Source organism: Heterodontus francisci, chromosome 19 (assembly GCF_036365525.1).
Source record: "Heterodontus francisci isolate sHetFra1 chromosome 19, sHetFra1.hap1, whole genome shotgun sequence".
Lineage (NCBI taxonomy): Eukaryota > Metazoa > Chordata > Chondrichthyes > Heterodontiformes > Heterodontidae > Heterodontus > Heterodontus francisci.
Window position 1 is genome coordinate 48214847 of NC_090389.1, and position 22208 is coordinate 48237054.

General features: G+C 42.0%; 1 protein-coding gene across 2 annotated transcripts in view; it reads left to right on the forward strand.

Annotated features, from left to right (window-relative positions):
• The window catches only part of adamts9 (ADAM metallopeptidase with thrombospondin type 1 motif, 9), a 402991-nt gene that overhangs the window by 375480 nt on the left and 5303 nt on the right, over nt 1-22208 (forward strand). For both annotated transcript variants that reach the window (XM_068051578.1, XM_068051580.1), the window contains exon 39: nt 4740-4834. In XM_068051578.1, coding sequence (XP_067907679.1) covers nt 4740-4829 — 90 coding nt within the window. In that variant the 3' untranslated portion in view covers nt 4830-4834. The remainder of the gene's footprint in view (nt 1-4739; nt 4835-22208) is intronic.

Sequence of the window (22208 nt, forward strand, 5' to 3'; positions counted from 1 at the left end):
CAGCTCTCTCGGAGCCTATTAATGTGCTTTGCCTTTCCCGAAACCCTTTGCCTATAAATTTGCTCTACTTTCTCTAACCCTGCTCTGTCTTCTTTTCCTCTCTGCCTGCTCCATTTTCTTCTTGCTTCCTACGACCTGCATTCCCTCCACAGCCTTCCACCCCATGACACCTAACCGGGGTCTACCCTCCCCTCCTCCCATTTCTGCTCTACCTTCCCCATTAAGCTTTCTTCTTGCTTCCAGTATCACAGCCCTCCCTTGGCCTGCCCTCTCTAACTCTGCTTCACTTGAAGACTACACTTAGTCGTGATTCCTCTTGTGAGCAATGCCACAGAAGGGCAACTAGTGTATAAGTATCTAAAGTTACAAGAAGGAAAGCATATAAAAGACAATTTTCACTCATAAAACTTATGCTAGAGGAATCCCCACCATGGTTTGGCTATCGAAGCCAAGTCAAGAATTACATTTAAGAGTCAACTAGGGAAATATTTGAAAAAATAAATAAAGTTAGCACTGAGGAGGCGATGCATAGGCATGGAAGGGCAAATGGTCTCCTTTTATACTGATATTTCTATGATTTATGGTGGAGTTATTTTGTATTGGTTGTGCTTCAGTACCCAAGTGACAGAATAACTTAGAAGTGAAATCTCAATCTGGCTCCTGTGCACAATAGATTCAAGGAAGAGACCTTTGTGCTGGGACACTTTTAAAATTAGAAAAGAGTTACATGTTGGGTTAAATGCTGTGTTTTTAAAGCAACCTTAGTTTAAGAAAGCCGTGAGGTGAAAGGTGGTTAAAATGCAAATGGCCTACTTGCTGATAAAACAATTTTTAAAATGTATTAATGTGACTCAGTATCTCATCAACATTTCACCCTACTGTGTTGGGAAGTCCCTGATCCCAGGTTTTTGGAGGGATTGCTTGCCATATCCTCCCTTCCAGTACTGTGAACATCAGGAGATAAAAACAGAAATAGAAACACTCACTGCAAGTTTGATTTTTAAACAGAAAGCTGGAAGAGCAAGCTTGCACTAGGCTCAGAAAGTTAGCATGCAGAATAGTTCAAAGTTATTTAATTAAGCCAGGCAAGACAACCCATTCATATGGAAAACATAGCATGTATTGTATGGCTATGTATTAAAAATAACTATTCCCCTAAAGATGAAAGAGGTGAGAGAATCTTCACTATCAGAAATGTTGGTAAGGTTCCTTTTTTCTTAGTTGGAGGTGAAAAGTACATTAAAATACTTTAGAGCTACAAAGTTTGGTAGTGATAGGAGCATTAAAAACTGTTGCCATTGAATATTCATTAAGTATCAAAATCAGATGGGAGGCATCCAAGAAAATTGTAAATGGGGAGAGACCTATGACAAATTTTTTCTCAGTTAAGTAGGGATAGATATGCTGCCAAAAGGTTGAAAAATAGCTGATGTTATTTCAACCTTTACAAAACTCTTGAGAATTAATAGACTTACATGGTAGACATATGTAGTGTTGAACTCTGTTATAAAGCAAATAATTTAAGGATATACAAGAGCAAAGGATATAATTCTAAACAGCATAGTTTTGTGACAGACAGAATTCCTGTGCCATAAGCAATATCGTAGGGGAATCACATCTTGTGCCCTTGCATCATTTACAATTTTTGTGAATGTAAAAAGCCTTGTAGATAATAGGGATTGATTTCCAGAAATTATTTGATAAGCTTCTCAGAAGAAATGTAGTTTACATGAAACCCCAAAAGGTTAAAGAGGAATTGATAAATTGAATATTGTGTTAGATGGATAATATGAAACAAGAGGCAGTGGTTGATGGCAGTAGGACAGCTGTAGCCCTAGGTAATTCTTCCACTCCTGGTGTTCACAATTATAAATTATATTGATGAGCATATTAAAAGTCAAACCTTTATAACTGTGGATTTTGCCAAGCATTTTGAGAAAGATTCTGAGTAAGTAATTCAAGGAATTCTATGGGAAGTTAGCATCCGGGCAGGTAATTGACAGTTGGCTTTTGATATTGAGACATGGGAAGAATATTAGCCCCCAGAAATGGGTGGATTTGGGTCAGTTGGGAAGTAAAAATGTAAAAATTCTCAAACCCGAACCCAACCTGTCATGAACCCGCCCACTTCCAGTTTTAACGGAGGCAGGACAGGGGCAGGTGACCAATCTGCTTGCACGAGGCAAGTTGTTCATTTAAATATTTTAATAAGGCTGTGTGCCTCAGATTTTTTTTTTCTGTTCCAGCTATAACGCTGGCCAGTCGGGTTTCCCAGGCCTTGGAAAACCCTGCAGCTAAATGGAGGTGAGGACTGCTGCATAGAACAGGTAAGTGCTCCTCCAGCACTGCTTGTGGGCCAGAAGGAGAAGCAGTGCTTCCCCCCAGCCCCCACAAATCAACCTGTTAACCTCCCCAGCGATTGGACCCGCACCCCACCCCACAATACGATGCCTTCCATGGCCCACAGTCTCCTTCTGCCCCTACCCCCATATCCCCCACAAGGTTCCCACAATCTTCCTCACCCCCAACCTCTGATCTCCTCCCCACCACCCTATCAATGTTCCCCCGATCCCCAATCTCTCCTGGAACCCGCACCACTCCCCCGCCACCCCTCATTGAAATACCATCCTCACCACTCCCGAACAGCTATCTCTGGAAATGGTAATTAGGTTCTGCCGGTAAACGTGGCAGAACTTGAGGGAAACCCATTCTTCTGGGTTTCTTGCTTGCAGAAGTGGCCCTCCACTCCCTCCTTGCCTCACCATCAATATTGTTGCTTGTGTTTGAAAAGGAAGAACATGAAACGACTACTAAGATTCTAGATTTAGGTACAGTTGGCTTCAATGGGATGAGACCGAGACTGTCCACCGTAAACTGGGAAACTCTGTTAATGGCTAAAATAACAGAAAATCAGGAAGGTGTTCAAAAAAGAATTTAATATGATACAGAACTAGTTTATACCCCTAAAAGGCATGAGTTCTACTTGCCAAAAATAACAGCCATGGACAACTAAAGAGCTAAGAGACAACATAAAACTAAAAGAAAAGGCATACAAAAATGCAAAAAATAGCACAGATCCTGATGAATGGAAAGATATAAAGAGCAGTAAAGGGTGACAAAGCAGAGAGTAAGAGCTATACGAAAAGGAGTATGAGAAGCAACTTGCAAGGGATATCAAAATTAACACAATTTTGTCTGACAATTACCTTAGGAAAAAGAGGGTGATTAGAAGCAATGTGGGCCACTTGAAAATGGCTAATGGTGATGTTGTCTATGAAAATAAGGAAATGGCCAACATGCTAAATAATTACTTGGCATCAGTAGAGGAAGAGGTCTGCATGCCAGACATCCCAAAGAAACTATTATTGAATCAGATGCAGGAATTCAACAAAATTAACATAACAGTGTAAGAGTAATGAAGAAATTAATGGCAGTAAAGAGTGACAAATTCCCAGGACCAGATCGTTTCCATTCCAGGGTTTTAAAAGAAGTAGGTGAGAAGATTGCAGACATCCTAACTATAATTTTCCAAAATTTTCTCAATTTGCAAACCATTCCTTTAAATTGGAACATTGCACATGTTACTCGGCTATTTAAGAAAGGTAACAGAGGGAAACTAGGGAATTATACACCAGTCAGCCTAACATCTGTTGTTGGGAAATTGCTGGAGTCTATAATTAAAGACAGGGTGACTGAACACGTTGAAAATTTTCAGCTGATCAGAGAGAGGCAGCATGATTTTGTAAAGGGTAGATCATGCCTGTCGAGCCTGATTGACTTTTTTGAAAGGTGACTAAAGTAGTGGACAGCAGAATGTCTATGGATGTTATTCATATAGACTTCCAAAATTGGCAGGGAGTGACCAGTGATGTCCCACAAGGATCTGTGTTGGAGCCTTAACTATTCGCTATATTCGTTAACGACTTAGATGATGGGATAGAAAGGCACATATCCAAATTTGCCGCTGGCACAAAGATAGGCAGTATTGTAAGCAGTGCAAATAGAAGTGTGAAATTACATAGATCGATTAAGTGAATGTGCAAAACTGTGGCAAATGGATTTCAATATAGGCAAATCTGCAATAGGAAAACCATTATAATTTCAAAAACAAAAAGCATATCCCAAATGGAAGTGCAGAAGCAATTTCTGCACAGGAAGACTGACTCAACAGAAGCATTCAAAATACAACTGGAAAATTCCTGATTCAGTAAGAAATAGAACTATTTTGATGTGGTGGGGGTGGAGGGGGGGCGGGGGGAATAAAGAAGATGAAAAAGAGTTTAAATGGCAAAGTGAGCTGTAAAGTTTGAGTGGTCCTGGCTCTTGTCTCATTCCCATGTTCTGTAGGTCAGATGATGCATTCTTTTTAAGAATGGGTTCTTCATTATTATCTTTGTTCACTTTCTTAGATTATTGTGTATCTTCTTGTCAGTATGCACAAAAGAAATGCACAATATTCATCAAATGAGTGGTTGAAGGATGTCACAGGGATAATTTTAGATTTTACCACACATTGCGACAGACAGACATGTGGTTCTTTGCATTATATGTTAGGTCTATTCTATATGAAGTTATCTACAAAGCATTATTAAAATCAATATTATCAGTATATTGGAGAAAATATTCGCATTAGCAAGCTCTTTTATACTGTGAATTTAAACAGCTTTATTAACTTCTTTAGACATTAGTAGATTTATTGTTCATCAGCTCCAGTGATGTAAATCCTATTCCATCCACAGAATGGCGCCAAAGTGACTGGTAAATGTGGAGGTTATTGCGGCAAGTGCATCCCACATTCTGGAACAGGACTACATGTACATTTGCTTTAGCTCAGGTATTCATTTTTTTAAAGTACTTTCTCATTTAATGTAATTGTTGTCGTCTTCACAGTCCACAACTACCAGTCTCAGGCCAGTAATGTAATATAACTGTAGCCTAAAACATTAATGCCTTATCTCATTAATGTCAACGTCTCATAATTCTTCCTCTCTATGAGCTACACCAATGAGAAAGCTAATAAAGAAGCATTATGAAGGGAAATATTACTTGTGAAATATTGGCCAAAGTCTTTTTCTTTAGGAAACTCAAATTCCTTGACCTGTACTCAATCACCAGAAGTACAGCAGGGCAGGATTTCTGGCTGCCAGTGTTGCTTGCCATTATTTATATCCCAAATCCCAGGGACCGGGTCATCAGCATTAAAGAAGCAGCTGAAGAGTAACTCTTTTTTTTTCAAAAAATGAGCTAATAGTTTATTACTGAGCTGCTTTCCTATGGAAATCCTGTGCAAATGATTTTGATTGCCCCTCGTTGACAAGGATTAGGTGCTCAGTATCACATTTTGTAGTAAGTATGTTGGCTTCCTGCAGGTATACTTTAACTTAACTACATGAAAAGCATAGCTGGTGAGATTTCTGCAGGTGGTGGCGGGGTGTCCGGGGGTAGTGGATCTACTTGCCTCCTCCTGTGAAATTTTCAGAATATAAAAGAAGAGGGTGGAGACCCAGACAAGCTAGGTTCCATCCCAAATTCTGCCACCTCCCACCCAACTTGCATCCTCATTCCCTCAAAGGCTCAGGAATTTGGGGACCCAGGACTTCAGCATCAATCTGGAATAGCAAATTTCCAAAGGTATCATTGTGAGTCCCCCATAAGACCTCAGAGTAATGCAAGGTCATGTGGCACTGTACTTGCAGAGAATAGTTAGTTGTCAGACTTCATTGCCTCGATAATACCTTCAGGTCTGCTGTTGTGAGAATTAGTGGTCATGATCGGGCCGTATCCTGCAGCAGGGGCATGGCTGGAATGGCCATGAATGATAATGCTGTGTCTCAAGACTACAACACACTCTTCCCATCTCACTCCAATACCTACACATGATACAGAAAAAGGTCAAACCCACATTTGCAGAAAAATCGAGCAGCTGGGTGGGTTGTGGAGAAGGTCACCTCAATCCCAAGAGCCTATTATGGGCACACAGCATTCAGCCACTTAATATACACCTGCCAATGAGATAGCACCTAGGTGAAGCACAGAACAGGTTTAAAAGACTTATATTTTGTAATTACACTAAAGGGAAACACAGTGGAAGGAAACAATAATCACATATACATAATGTGGGGTTAGTAAAATGCTGGTTGCACTGAAGTTGCGCAGCTAAAGAGTGTTCCTAATATACTGCATATATGTAACCTGTCTATTCAGGTATCAGGAATGAGTGATGTGGCAGAATTAAGACACCATAAATGAAGGCATGTTTGTGGATTGTGTGAGGAAAATGTAGGTAGAACTAATAATTCAGTGATTAGTTAATGTTATGATAAAGTGCTTACTATGAGAGTTGCTGAATGGCTCTTGCAGCCAGTAATAGTTCTCTTCTGTAGTTTCATCAGGCTCCTATGGTTCCTGGGCATCCAATTGCTGCAGTTCTCGGCCTTCATCTCTAGGATTTTGGAGAAACTTCCAAGCCTGTTTGGGAAGAAGACACTGAGACTAGGATGCTTTGGTGGAGACTGTTTATTGCTTGCCACAGAGCTTACTTCTCCACTTGTAACAACACCCAACACCTGTTCACCCTATTACCTTCAACTACTAGGTATTTACCATCCCTTAACAGAACTTATTAGACACTAACAGATTCCCCTTTTTTCTTTAAATTAAATACATATATATACAAAAAATGAAAAAGAGAGACAAAATAATTATAAATTTTTCTTTATCTTACATTATTACATCATCAGCCTTCAACAGCACCAGCCATTAACATACTATATATTCCCCCCTTTTTAACAACAAAAGAAAACTTGTTTAAAGAATTACAAAGCGATCTTAACATTAAAAAAATCCATGTTTTCCTAACTCCTCATAACACAAGATGGCCCTCTTTCAGGACATCCAACAATTTCTTTGAACAAACACCTCTCTTCGTAAAACAACCCGGCAACTATTTTATTTTATTTTATTTTATTTTGAAGCCTGCCCCGCCATTCCATAAGATCATGGCTGATCTGTCCCAGGCTTCAACTCCTCTTTTGGGCCTGCTCTGCATAATGTGTGATTATGTTTGAAAGCGAATTGTTCAATCTGAAGCCAGGGTGGTAAATTTGAACAAAGGAAATTATGAAGGTACGAGGGGCAAATTGGCTGAGGTGGATTGGGAAAAAACATTAAAAGGTATGATAGTGCATACACAATGGATATTTAAAGAATTATTACTTCGTTTTCAGCAACTATATATTCCTTCAAGGCACAAAAACTCCAAAAGTAAAGGCAGTCAACCATGGCTAACAAAGGAAGTTAAGGATTATATAAGATTAAAAGAAAAGGCATGTAAAGTTGCCAGAAATAGCAGTAAACCTGAGGATTGGAAGGATTTTAGAATACAGCAAAGGAGGGCCAAGAAACTGATAAAGAAAGGGCGAATAGAATATGAATGTAAGCTAGCAAAAACTATAAAAACGGACTGTTAAAGCTTCAGTAGGTACTTGAAAAGGAAACGTTTGGCTAAGACAGTTGTGGATCCATCACAGGCAGAGTCAGGAGAATTTATAATGGGGAATAGAGAAATGGCAGAGAAGCTAAATGATTACTTTGTGTCTGTCTTCACTGAGGAAGATACAAGAAATCTCCCAGAACTAGAGATCCAAGGGAATAGGGAGAATGAGGAATTGAAGGAAATTAGTATTAGTAAGAAGGTTGTACTGGAGAAATTAATGGGGCTGAAGGTTGATAAATCCCCAGGACCTGATATTCTACATCCCAGAGTGTTGAAAGAGGTAGCTATGGAGATACTGGATGCATTGGTGATCATCTTCCAAAATTCTACAGATTCTGGAGTGGTTCCTGCAGATTGGAAGGTAGCAAATGTCAACCCACTATTTAAGAAGGGAGGGAGACAGAAAACAGGGAATTACAGACCTGTTAGCCTTACATCAGTAATAAGGAAAATGTTAGAATCTATTCTAAAGGATGTGATAAATGGATAATAATGATCTGAATAGGCATAGACAACATGGATTTATTAATGGGAAATCATGTTTGACGAACCAGTTGGAGTTTTTTGAGGATGTTACTAACAGAATTGATAAAGGGGAGTCAGTGGATGTGGTATACTTGGATTTTCATAAGGCTTTTGATTAAGTCCCACACAGGAGGTTGGTTAGCAAAATTAATGCACATGGGATAGGAGGTAATATACTGGCATGGATTAAGGATTGGCAGAAAACAGCGTGTAGGAATAAACTGGTCATTCTCACAAGCAGGTTGTGACTAGTGGTGTACCTCAAGGATCAGTACTTGGGCCCTAAATGTTCACAATATATATTTCAATGATTTGGATGTGGGGACCAAATGTAATATTTCCAAGTTAGCAGATGACACAAAACTAGGTGGGAATGTGTGTTGTGAGGAAGATGCAAAGCGGCTTCAAGGGGATTTGTACAAACCTGGTGAGTGGGCTGGAACGTGGCAGATGGAATATAATGTGGAAAAATGTGAGGTATCCATTTTGGTAGGAGGAATAGATGTGCAGAGTATTTCCTAAATGGTAAGAGGTTAGATGTACAAAGGGACCTGGATGTCCTTATCAATAAGTTACTGAAAGCTAACATGCAGATGCAGCAAGCAATTAGGAAGGCTAATGGTATGTTAGTCTTCATCGCAAGAGGATTTGAGTGCAGGAGTAGTGAAATCTTGCTTCAATTGTACAGGACCTTGGTTAGACCGCACCTGGAGTACTGCGTGCAGTTTAGGTCCTCGTACCTTAGGAAGGATATTATTGCCATAGAGGGAGTGCAACTAAGGTTCACCAGTCTTGTTCCTGAGATGGCGGGACTGACCTAGGAAGAGAGATTGGGGAAACTGGGCATGCATTCTCTAGAGTTTTGAAGAATGAGAGGTGATCTCATTGAAACCTACAAAATACTTAAAGGGATAGACAGGGTAGATTCAAGTAAGATGTTTTCCCAGGTTGGGGAGTCTAGAACCAGGAGACACAATTTCAAAATAAGGGGGAAGACACTTAGGACCAAGATGAGGAGAAATTTCTTTACTCAGTGGGTTGTGAATCTTTGGAATTCTCTACCCCAGAAGGCTGTGGAAGCTCAGCCATTGAGTATGTTTAAAGTAGAGATTCACAGATTTCTAAATACCAATGACATAAAGGGATATGGGGATAGTGTGGGAAAAAGGCATTGAAGTGGATGATTAGCCATGATCGTATTGACTTGCAGAGCAGGCTCGATGGGCTGAATGGCCTACTCTGCTCCTATGTTCCTATGATTTTTCTTTTCTTTCCAACATTTCTTTTATACTCACGAGATCAATTCTCAACCTCTTTTCTGTGACACTTTTTGTCGAATTGACATTGTCCCAAGGAGAATGGTTATCTATGTAACATTCTATAGGAAGATTTTTCTCCAATTGTGCCTTATATAAGAGTACCTTTAAAATACTCGATAAATACATACCCATATCTATCACTTCTAACAGTGCAAGTGTCTCAGCAGCTATGGTGCTTTTCACTATCCTCTTTATTTTCTTCGATTCCCAGGCTAATGGGCAACATTTATCATTTCTTCCCACCAAAAATATAATGAACCCTTCTGCGCTCGAATAACCATTGGGAAGATTAGCGTGTGAGGCATCACTAAAAATTACCAATTTCATTTCTTCTGGGTCACCCAATGCTAGAAACTTGAGTGTACATTTGTCTAAACTCAATTTCTTCAATGTCTTATTTGCTTTCAGCACTTCATACGAACATACAAATTAGGAGCAGAAGTAGGCAATTTGGCCCATCGAGCTTGCTCCACCATTCAATAAGATCATGGCTGATCTGTTTGTGTTTCTAATTCCCCACTCCCATCTACACCCTTGATTCCCTTGCCTAACAAGAAAATATCTACCTCCGCCTTAAAAATATTCAATGACCCCGCCTCCACTACCTTCTGTGGCAGAGAGTTCCAAAGTCGCACAACCCTCTGAGAGAAAAATGTTCTCCTCATCTCTGTCCAAAAAGGGCGACCCCTAATTTTAAAATAGTGCCCCCTAGTTCTGGACTCACCCACAACAGGAAACATCCCCTCCATATCCACCTTGTCAAGACTATTCAAGATCTTATAAACTTCAATTAAGTCTCCCCTCACTCTTCTAAACTTCAGTGAAAACAAGTCCAGTCTATCCAACCTTTCCTGATAAGACAACCCGCTCATTCCAGGTATCAATCTAGTAAACCTCCTCTGAACCGCCTCCAACACATTTACATCCTTCCTTAAACAAGGATACCAAAACTGCACACAGTATTTGAGATGTGGTCTTACCTGCATAGCTGAAGCATAACATCCTTACTTTTATTTTCAATGCCTCTCATAATAGAGGATAGCATTCCATTAGCCTTCTTTATTACCTGCTGTACCTGATACTAACATTTTGTAACTCATGCACGAGAACACCTAGATCCCTCTGCACCTCGGAATTCTGCAGTCGTTTTCCGTTTAAGTAATACTTTGCTTTTTTACTCTTCCTGCCAAAGTGAACAACTTCATATTTTCGCACATTATACTTCATCTTCCAAATTTTTGCCCCCTCACTCAACCTATCTATATTGGTCTGCAACCTCGTTATGTCCTCTTCACAACATACTTTCCTACCTATCTTTGTGTCATCTGCAAATTTGGCTACCATGCCATCGCTCTTCTCACCTAAGTCATTGATATAAATTGTAAAATGTTGAGGCCCCAGCACAGACCCCTGCTAGACTCCACTCGTCACATCCTGCCAATCAGAAAAGGACCCATTTATGCATACTCTCTGTTTTCTGCCAGCCAGCCAATCTTCTATCCATGCTAATATGTTACCCCCTATACCATGAGCTCCTACTTTGCGCAATAACCTCTTATGTGGCACCTTCTCAAATGCTTTTTGGAAATCCACTTCCCTAACAATAGCATGTTTCAGCATGGTGCTCAATTCGAATACATCATAGCAAGCATCCGGCCTAGTTTATGTGCACAACCAGTTTAATTGCCTGATTAAGCTCCTTAACTGGTCTGCTTCTTCCTTGGTTGCAGAGTCTTCCTTTTGTGAGGATCTGGCCCAAATTATTGGGATCTTAATAGCATTCTCTAGGTAAGACTGGTGATTTCGGATAACCCCCAACTTAGTCTACCTAATATTCAACCCTATATATTTAAAAGCTCCGGTAGCGCGACTTCCAATTTTAAATTCCTGTAGAACTTTATCTACCCCAAATTTCTCAAATGCCGCAGATCTCCCCACAGAAGATCGTCTACGTGTACTAAGAAAATGCCTGGTAGTTTTTTCCTCATAGTACCAATAAAACATTGCTGGATCCACTTTTAGCTGAATACAACCAGCTTGGGACGGACCTAACTGAAAATTACCACACCCTTGGTGCATCATTTAGCCCATAAACACACTTGTTTAGCTTTCCCCTCTATATCTCCAGCTTCTTTTGGTGGCTTTAAAAATACTTCCCTTTGAAAATGCTGCTTTGATGTCAATGGACTTACATTCCCATGAGTGTGTCGCTAAAAGGGCTAGGGAAATCCTCAAACTTGCTTTTCCTACGTTTGGGGAGTCCACTCTAACTTCTTGATCACCTAGTCATTACTCAAATCCCCGAGCTACAAACGTGGCCTTCGCTTTATATGTACCATCGGGAAGTACTTTCTCTGTACAGATCCATCTATGCTGGTTGTCCTTTAGCTGGCACCTCTGTGTATATGCCAAACTCTCTCCAACTGTCAAGATCTTTTTGTTTTGTATCCTTTACCAACTTTCCATCTAACTTGTTTGTAGCCACTATGGCTTCTCTATCACACTTCCTGTGGAGCTCCTGGCCTGCGCTCTGGTCCTTGCTCTTGTGAAACCACATCCCCTACTAGATTTCTTATCCCTCGCTGGACTACTACTATTCAACCTGACCTTCCTATGACCAGACTTCCTTTTACAAGTTTGTGACCTTTTCCTTGGACTATGATCATCTTCAGGTGCACGTCTGAACTTATACTATGTTTTCTGGCCTTCCATATTTTCACTTCCTTCTGCCAATCTATCAGTATGATATCCTGTCCCTTGTCTTGCACATTCAGCCAGTGTTTGTATTTCCTGTGGCCCCTTCTGGCATATACGTCACTCTGGTCCCAACTTTCTGTAGTTTACCTTTGGGATAAATGGTCTTATCTTGATCTTCACTATCACTTCGTCCACTCTCTGTTAGCCTGTTATCTGCCACAATCTGTTGCTTGTAATGGTCCGATGTATGTGCATGCGAAGTATATGGTGCATCATCAGTGTCCATCATTTCATCAGACTCTGTCAATGTATAATCAGTGCCAATAAGCCGCGAGGAATGTACTCTAACAGTTTGGTTGCCATGTTGCAAAATTACTGTTTTGCCATCAGTGCCTATAACTTTTCCCAGGACTCTCCATTCTTTCTGCCCTTCTGTTTTGTAATACACCATGTCCCCAGTATTAAAATTCTTTTTTGGTGGCCTGATCCAATAGCTCAAAGCTCTCCTGATTTTTTCTGAAACCTGTGCCTAATAACTGTTCTTCTCCCTGCATGCAAGGCATTCAAATGTTCTGCAAAAATTGAACTAATTGTAGTCCCCTCTAAAGCCAGGGGATGATCCCACATTCCCGAAGGTATTTTTGGATTCTTGCCATAAACTAATTGATAGGGGCTGTAGCCCCCAACCATTTGAAGCGTGTTTTTTGCATGTACTGCCCTCACCAGAGCAGTCATCAATTTACAATTTAGTTGGTCGGCTAAAATTTTTTGGATCATTTCGTCAATCATGGTGTAATTTCTCTCACAAATCCCATTACTTAAAGAACTTTCTGCTGCCTGTGCATTGCAACAATATTCATATCTTTACATACTCCTGAACTCATCATTGGTAAATTCTCCTCCATTGTCAGTTATAAATCTAGCTGGTGCTCCCTGTCCCGTTCCTATCCACCTTTCCATTATCTTGTCCACTATTACTTTTTTGTCTTTACTATAAATTACCATTGACAGACTGAATCAAGTCGCTATGTCTATAAAGTGTAGAAGAAAAATGTTTTTGTCTTTATCTCATACCTTCAAGTCCATCGCTACGGTTTCATTAAAGTCCCTTGCTAAGGGGAGACTCACCCCAGGTCGCGATGCCTTCCTATATTTTTTACAGATATCACATTTTTCACTGATATCCTCAATATGTTTAGTGTACTCATCATTTATTTCCCCTGTATCTTTTAACAGAATCTTCAATTTATGACAAGATGGATGTGCAAACTGTCGATGTAGTTTTGAAATAATTTGCCTATTCTCCTTTAAATCCCTACCCTCAGATGCCATTAATACTTCTTTAACATCCTGCTTAGAGATGTTAGGTCTCACTAAAGGAATACAACAATGTCCCAGATGGTGTAAACTGCAAAGCTACAGATTGCCCAAAGACAATCTCCTTATCATGTTCCATATCCAATTTCATCTGAGCCTTTTTTCATAGACGATTTACTTAACAGTAAAGGTATTTCACTGGATACTACATTGATAATAATAAAATGGTTTACCCCTGCTATTTTACACAGAATTACCACTCTTTTTGGTGATTCCAACATGTTGTCATCCTCAAACCTGAAACTGGTAGAACTGTCATATTCTTTGACCTGACTTCGGTCTTCCTTACTTAAATAATCCATGTAACACCTTAATCAGTCCACTCCACATACCGTGGTCACAATGTGGTTGACTTTAATGCCCTCTGAAATGGCCTAGCAAGCCACTCAGTTGTATCTAACCGCTACGAAGTCAATAAGGAATGAAACCGGATGGACCACACAGTATCGACCTAGGCACCAGCAACAACAACGGCAAACCCAGCCCTGTCGATCCTGCAAAGTCCTCCTTACAAACATCTGGGCACTTACGCAAAGTTGGGAGAGCTGTCCCACAGACTAGTCAAGCAACAGCCTGACATAGTCATACTCATGGAATCATACCTTACAGACGACGTCCCAGACACCACCATCACCATCCCCGGGTATTAAAGGCCTGCTACCTATCCCAAACCAGACGGGACCCGATGACATGTCAGGTTCGGGTCGGGTTGCTCTTCCGGGTCCAGGTTTCGGGCTCGGGTCGGGTTGGGCTGGGTCTGGGTCGGACCGGACACACACAGTAAGAAGTGCTAAAAGTAAAAAACCTACCTGAGCTGCGACTCCGGGATGTCAAAGAGGGAAACTTTGAGTCTGCGCAGTGAGCAAGTGAGCATCTCTGTGACATCATCACACTCATGCTGCAGCTTCCTGCAGATTGGGAGTTGCAAGGTAGGTAAAGGGAACATTCCGGTGGTCGGGTCGGGTGCAGGAAAAAAAAAGTGGAGGGACTTGGGAGGGGTTGGGCTTGGTCCAATGTGGTTCTGTCGGGTTCGGGTCGAGTTTTTTTTCCCTGACCTGAGCAGGCCTTTACCGGCTATGCCCTGTCCCATCGGCAGGGCAGACCCAATAGTGGTGGCAGCACAGTGGTATACAGTCAGGAGGGAGTTGCCCTGAGAGTCCTCAACATCGACTCCAGATCCCATGAAGTCTCATGGCATCAGGTCAAACATGGGCAAGGAAACCTCCTGCTGATCCCCCCCTGCCCCCCTCAGCTGATGAATCAGTGCTTCTCCATGTTGAACAGCAGTTGGAGGAAGCACTGAAGGTGGCAGGGGCGCAGAATGTACTCTGAGTAGGAGACTTCAATGTCCATCACAAAGAATGGCTTGGTAGCACCACTACTGACTGAGCTGGCCGAGTCCTAAAGGACATAGCTGCTAGACTGGGTCTGTGGCAGTTGGTGATGGAACCAACAAGAGGGAAAAATATATTTAACCTCGTCCTCACAAATCTGCCTGCCACAGATACATCTGTCCGATGCAGTATTGGTAGGAGTGACCACCGCACAGTCCTTGTAAAGACACAGTCCCAAGTTCACATTGAGGATGCCCTCCATCGTGTTGTGTGGCACTACCATTGTGCTAAATGGGATAGATTTCGATCAGACCTAGCAATTCAAAATTCGGTATCCATGAGGCGCTGTAGGCCATCAGTGACAGCAGATTTGTACTCAACAATCAGTAACCTCATGGCCCGGCATATCACCCACTCTACCATTATCATCAAGCCGGGGGACCATCTCTGGTTCAATGAAGAGTGCAAGAGGGCATGCCAAGAACAGCACCAGGCATACCTCAAAATGAGGTGTCAACTTGGTGAAGCTGCAACACAGGACTATCTGTGTGCCAAACAGTGAACGCAGCATGCTCTAGCCAGAGCTAAGCAATCCCATAACCAACAGATCAATCTAAGCTCTGCAGTCCTCCCACATCTAGTCATGAATGGTGGTGGACAATTAAACAACTAACTGGAGGAGGTGGCTCCACAAATATCCCCATCCTTAATGATGGGGGACCTAGCACATCAGTGCAAAAGATAAGGCTGAAGAATTTGCAACAATCTTCAGCCAGAAGTGCTGAGTGGTTGATCCATCTTGGCCTGCTCCTGAAGTCCCCAGCATCACAGATGCCAGTCTCCAGCCAATTTGGATCACTCCGCGTGGTATCAAGAAATGACTGAAGGCACTGGATACTGCAAAGTCTATGGGCCCTGACAACATTCCGGCAATGGTACTGAAGACCTGTATTCTAGAACTTGCCGCGCCCCGAGCCAAGCTGTTCCAGTACAGCTACACACTGACATCTACCCGGCAATGTGGAAAATTTCCCAGGTATCTCCAGGACAAGTCCAACCCGGCCAATTACTGACCCATCAGTTTACTCTCAGACATCAGTAAAGTGATGGAAGGTGTTGCCAAAAGTGCTATCAAGCATCACTTGCTTAGTAATAACCTGCTCAGTGACGGTCAATTTGGGTTCCGCCAGGCCCACTTAGCTCCTGACCTCGTTACAGCCTTTGTTCAAACATGGACAAAAGAGCTGAACTCAAGAGGTGAAGTGAGAGTGACTGCCCTTGACATCAAAGCAGCATTTGACCGAGTATGGCATAAAGGAGCCCTAGCAAAGCTGGAGTCAATGGGTATCAGGGGGAAAACTCTCCGCTGGTTGGAGTTATACCTAGTGCAAAGGAAGATGTTTGGGGTTGTTGGAGGTTAATCATCTCAGTTCCAGGACATCACTGCAGGAGTTCCTCAGGGTAGTGTCCTCAGCCCAACCATCTTCAGCTGCTTCATCAATGACCTTCCTTCAATCATAAGGTCAGAAGTGGGGATGTTCGCTGATGATTGCACAATGTTCAGCACCATTCGCAACTTCTCAGATACTGAAGCAGTCCGTGTAGAAATGCAGCAAGACCTGGACAATATCAAGGCTTGGACTGATAAGTGGCAAGTAACATTCGCGCTGTACAAGTGCCAGGCAATGACCATCTCCAACAAGAGAGAATCTAAATCTCCACTTGGCATTCAATGGCATTACGATCACTGAAGCCCCCACTATCAATATCCTGGGGGTTACCATTGACCAGAAACTGAACTGGAATACCGTGGCTACAAGAGCAGATCAGAGGCTAGGAATCCTGTGGCGAGTAACTCACCTTCTGACTTCCCAAAGCCTGTCCACCATCTACAAGTCACAAGTCAGGAGTGCGATGGAATACTCTCTACTTGCCTAGCTGGATGCAGCTCCAACAAGACTCAAGAAGCTTGACGCCATCCAGGACAAAGCAGGCCTGCTTGATTGGCACCCCATCCACTAACATTCACTCCCTCCACCACCGACACACAGTGGCAGCAGTGTGTACAAGATGCACTACAGCAACACACCAAGGCTACTTGGACAGCACCTTCCAAACCCACAACCTCTGCCACCTAGAAAGACAAGGACAGCAGATGCATGGGAACACCACCACCTGCATACTCCCCTCCAAGCCACACACCATCCTGACTTGGAACTATATCACCGTTCCTTCACTGTCGCTGGGTCAAATTTCTGGAACTCCCTTCCTAACAGCACTGTTGCTGTACCTACCCCACATGGACTGCAGCGGTTCAAGAAGGCAGCTCACCACCACCTTCTCAAGGGCAATTAGGAATGGGCAATAAATGCTGGCCTAGCCAGCGACACCCACATCCCATGAAATAATAAAAAAAACCGCTGTCCAGTACTGCGCAATTGAATGAATCTGCAACTAGGATTACTGGACTGAAGCTTCTTGTGACCAGTACAATTTCTTTTGATTGATCAGTAGTGTCATCCTCGCCTTCTGAACCTTCCATGTCATGTGTCCTCTCAAAAACCATGTTCCTTTTGGGACAATGCAATGCATAATGATACTTTGAGTCACATCAGAAATGCCTATTGACCACCCCTTGGTTATTCCTGGGATTCATCCTTCTACCATAATTACTCAATTCCTGCCGTCTGTTATAGCTGCCAAAAGGGTCTCTGTCCTCATATGTTTTGTGTGTGTTTCCCCTTTCGTACTGATGTTTGTGTCCCATATTTGCAAGGAGTCAGAGGAGGGGGGATCAAAGACGAGAACAAAAGACACTAAGGGGAATAAGACAAGTGATAGGCAGAGAAATCAAGGGCCAGAATCAAACAGGGACACAGTGAAATGTATTGGGAAGAGGACAAGTAATGTTAAAAAGACAAGCCTTAAGGCTTTGTGCCTTAATGCGTGGAGCATTCGCAATAAAGTGGATGAATTAATCGCGCAAATAGATGTAAATGGGTATGATATAGTCGGGATTACGGAGACAGGGCTGCAAGGTGACCAGGGATGGGAAGTGAACATCCACGATTTTCAGTATTTAGGAAGGACAGACAAAAAGCAAAAGGCGGTGGAGTTGCATTGTTGGTTAAAGAGGAAATTAACGCAATAGTGAGGAAAGATATTAGCTCTGACGATGTGGAATCTGTATGGGTAGAGCTGAGAAACACTAAGGGGCAAAAAACGTTAGTGGGGGTTGTATATAGACCCCCAAATTGTAATGGTGATGTTGGGAATGGCATTAAACAGGAAATTAGAGAGGCATGCGATAAAGGAACATCTGTAATTAAGGGTGATTTTAATCTGCATATAGATTGGGCAAATCAAATTAGTCAAAATACCGTAGTGGAGGAATTCTTGGAGTGTATACGGGATGGTTTTCTGGACCATTACATTGAGGAACCAACTATAGAACAGGCCATCCTAGACTGGGTATTGTGTAATGAGAGAGGAATAATTGACAATCCTAGTGGTGCGAGACCCCTTGGGAACGAGCGACCATAATATGATAGAATTCTTCATCATGATGGAGAGTGGCGTAGTTGATTCTGAGACAAGGGTCCTGAATCTTAGTAAAGGAAACTACGAAGGTATGAGGCGCGAGTTGGCCATGACGGATTGGGAAACGTTATTTAAAGGGATGACGGTGGATAGGCAATGGCAAACATTTAAAGAGCGCATGGATGAACTGCAACAATTGTTTGGCACAAAAGTAAAATGGGAAAGGTAGCCAAACCATGGCTTACAAGGGAAATTAGAGATAGCATTAGATCCAAGAAAGAGGCATATAAATTTGCCAGGAGAAACAACAGACCTGAGGATTGGGAGCAGTTTAGAATTCAGCAAAGGAGGACCAAGGGATTGATTAAGAAGGGGAAAATAGAGTACGAGAGTAAGCTTGCGGGGAACATAAAAACTGACTGTAAAAGTTTCTGTGGGTATGTGAAGAGAAAAAGATTGGTGAAGACAAATGTAGGTCCCTTACAGTCAGAAACAGGGGAATTTATTATGGGGAACAAAGAAATGGCTGACCAACTAAATGCATACTTTGGGTCTGTCTTCACAAAGGAGGACACAAATATCATACCAGAAATGTTGGGGAGCACAGAGTTTAGTGAGAGAGAGGAACTGAAAGAAATCAGTATTAGTAGAGAAATGGTTTTGGGGAATTTGATGGGATTGAAGGCCGATAAATCCCCAGGGCCTGATGGTATGCATCCCAGAGTACTTATGGAAGTGGCCCTAGAAATAGTGGATGCATTGGAGGTCATCTTCCAAGATTCTATAGACTCTGGAACAGTTCCTACAAATTGGAGAGTAGCTAATGTCACCCCACTATTTAAAAAGGGAGGTAGAGAGAAAGCAGGGAATTATAGACCAGTCAGCCTGACGTCGGTAATGGGGAAAATTCGAGAGTCCATTATCAAAGATTTTATAGCAGAGCACTTGGAGAACAGTGGTAGAATCGAACAGAGTCAGCATGGATTTACGAAAGGGAAATCATGCTTGACAAATCTACTAGAATTCTTCGAGGATGTAACTCGTAGAGTTGATGAGGGGGAGCCAGTGGATGTGGTTTATTTGGATTTTCAGAAGGCTTTCGACAAAGTCCCACATAAGAGATTAGCATGTAAAATTAAAGCGCATGGGATTGAGGGCAGTGTATTGCGATGGATAGAAAATTGTTTGCCGTCAGAAAGCAAAGAGTAGGGATAAACGGGTCTTTTTCCGAATGGCATGCAGTGACTAGTGGGGTATCGCAGGGATCGGTGCTAGGACCCCAGCTATTCACAATATACTTTAATGATTTAGATGAGGGAACTAAACGTAATATCTCCAAATTTGCAGATGACATAAAACTGGGTGGGAGGGTGAGTTGTGGAGGATGCAGAGAGGCTTCAGGGTGATTTGGACAAGTTGGGTGAGTGGGCTAATGCATGGCAGATGCAGTATAATGTGGATAAATGTGAGGTTGTCCACTTTGGTAGCAAAAACAGGAAGGCAGATTGTTATCTGAATAGCTATAAACTGAGAGAGGGGAATATGCAGTGAGACCTGGGTGTTCTCATACACCAATTGCTGAAGGTAAGCATGCAGGTGCAACAGGCGGTAAAAAAGACTAATGGCATGTTGGCCTTCATAGCGAGAGGATTTGAGTACAGAAACAGGGATGTCTTGCTGCAATTATACAGGGCCTTGGTGAGGCCACACCTGGAATATTGTGTGCAGATTTGATCTCCTTATCTGAGGAAGGATGCTCTTGCTATAGAGGGAGTGCAGTGAAGGTTTACTAGACTGATTCCTGGGATGGCGGGACTGCCATATGAGGAGAGATTGAGTCGGTTAGGATTATATGCGCTGGAGTTCAGAAGAATGAGGGGGGATCTCATAGAAATCTATAAAATTCTAACAGGACTTGACAGGGTGGATGCAGGAAGGATGTTCCCGATGGTGGGGGAGTCCAGAACCAGCCGTCAAAGTCTAAGGATACGGGGTAAATCTTTCAAGACTGAGATGAGGAGAAATTTCTTCACCCAGAGAGTGGTGAGCCTCTGGAATTCCCTACCACAGAAAGCAGTTGAGGCCAAAACATTGAATGTTTTCAAGAAGAAGTTAGATATAGCTCTTGGGTCTAAAGGGATCAAAGGGTATGGGGCGAAAGCCGGAACAGGCTACTGAGTTGGATGATAAGCCATGATCATAATGAATGACTGAGCAGGCTTGAAGGGCCAAATGGCCTACTCCTGCTCCTATTTTCTATATTTCTATGTATATTTGAGCGGCCTTGAAATGCTGCTAGCATTGTATCCTCCACCTTCGTGTCACCGCTGAAGAGCACATTTGCTCCACGAAAGCAGTCAGAAAGGAATGTTTTCCCAAAACTTTTTTCAGGACGTCAGACATCTGATTAAAAAGCATATCTCTTTCTTTGAATCTAACTCTGGTTAATACCTACAGCCTGTCCATGTTTGATATCCTAGCACAATCCAGCAATTTGAATGCAAGTACTGATTTAGGAATTTCCAAGTAGAATCTCTGCAACTTTGCATATGGTCGGTTAAACTCCATAATATATTCTTCTAAGGAAGAACCATCTATTTTTCTAAATTTATCGACGTCCAACCATGCCTCATATTGTCCAAACCTTCCTCATTGTCCAAATGATGAGCCTCTAGCTCCGAGAACACTTTGCCCCTGATCTTGCTTCTGGCAGGAAGTGGAAGTCCAACGGCTATTCCTTGCTTCCTTTTTGGTAAAGATGTAACCTGTGTCTGTAGATCAACTTCATTCTTCCATTGATCTTAAGGTTCAGCTTCACAAAACAGCGGTGGGAAATCATATCCCAACACCTTACACCTGGTTTCAGTCATCTTTCTTCAAAAAAAACTCCAATTACAGCCTTCTCAGAAAAAAAAACTCCAATTCTAATCTCCTGTCTGAAAACAAATCTTAGTCTCCAATCTTCACTTTCAGGCAACCATTCTCTGCTACCAATATCAGAGAAACTTCCAAACCTGTTTGTGAAGAAGACACTGAGACAAGGATGCTTTGGTGGAGATTGTTTATTGCTTGCCACAAATCTTACTTCTCCAATCCTAACAACACCCAACACATGTTAATCCTATTACCAAATATTTAGCATCCATTAACAGAACATATTAGACACTAACATAGGATTTTCTTCAATTACTCTTCGTAAGGCAAATTATGCAATATTTAGCAGAGTACCACAATTCCTGAAACCTTGAATGCTCCTAGGACCTATTCAAGCATCTGAATTGCTATTCTAGCTTGCTGTTTGATTATGCTGACGGAAACATTCACCTCATTACACCTGTTTTCCTCTGATGCTACAGTGGAATATCTTTGATTGCCCAGAAACCATCCTGCCATTTCCTTTGAATAATATAGTGGATTGCCTTAAAATGAAGACATTGAAGCAATTGCTTGGGAAATCAGCATCAACTTGCATAATCCTATTGCTTATAGTAACAAATGTGTTGTGTATTCATCGAGTGGAATTCTTTAAAACTCATAAGGATAATAGCATTCAAGGGAGTGTTGGGCCGCATGGATGCAGTCTTCAGGAATCTTGCTACACTGTAAAATTACAAAGCTTTCTAATGCTTCCTAGGAGTGTGATTTCCTCCATTCATTAATTGTAGCAATAAAGTAAATACGAATAAAGCATATGCCAGTAGATGGGATTGATGGACTATTCATCCATCGTTTCCAATGCTATGAGTGGGTAAATGTTACTATTTAGTACTCTTGATACAGACTTTTGTGTGAGGTGATCAAATATTGGGACACAACCATCCAATTTGTAGCCTGCATAATTTTCCGTTGATTAATTCTCATGGAAAGAAATCATCTGCCCTGTGAATTGGGTGTCCTAACCTACGCACAGATTTGGTGACT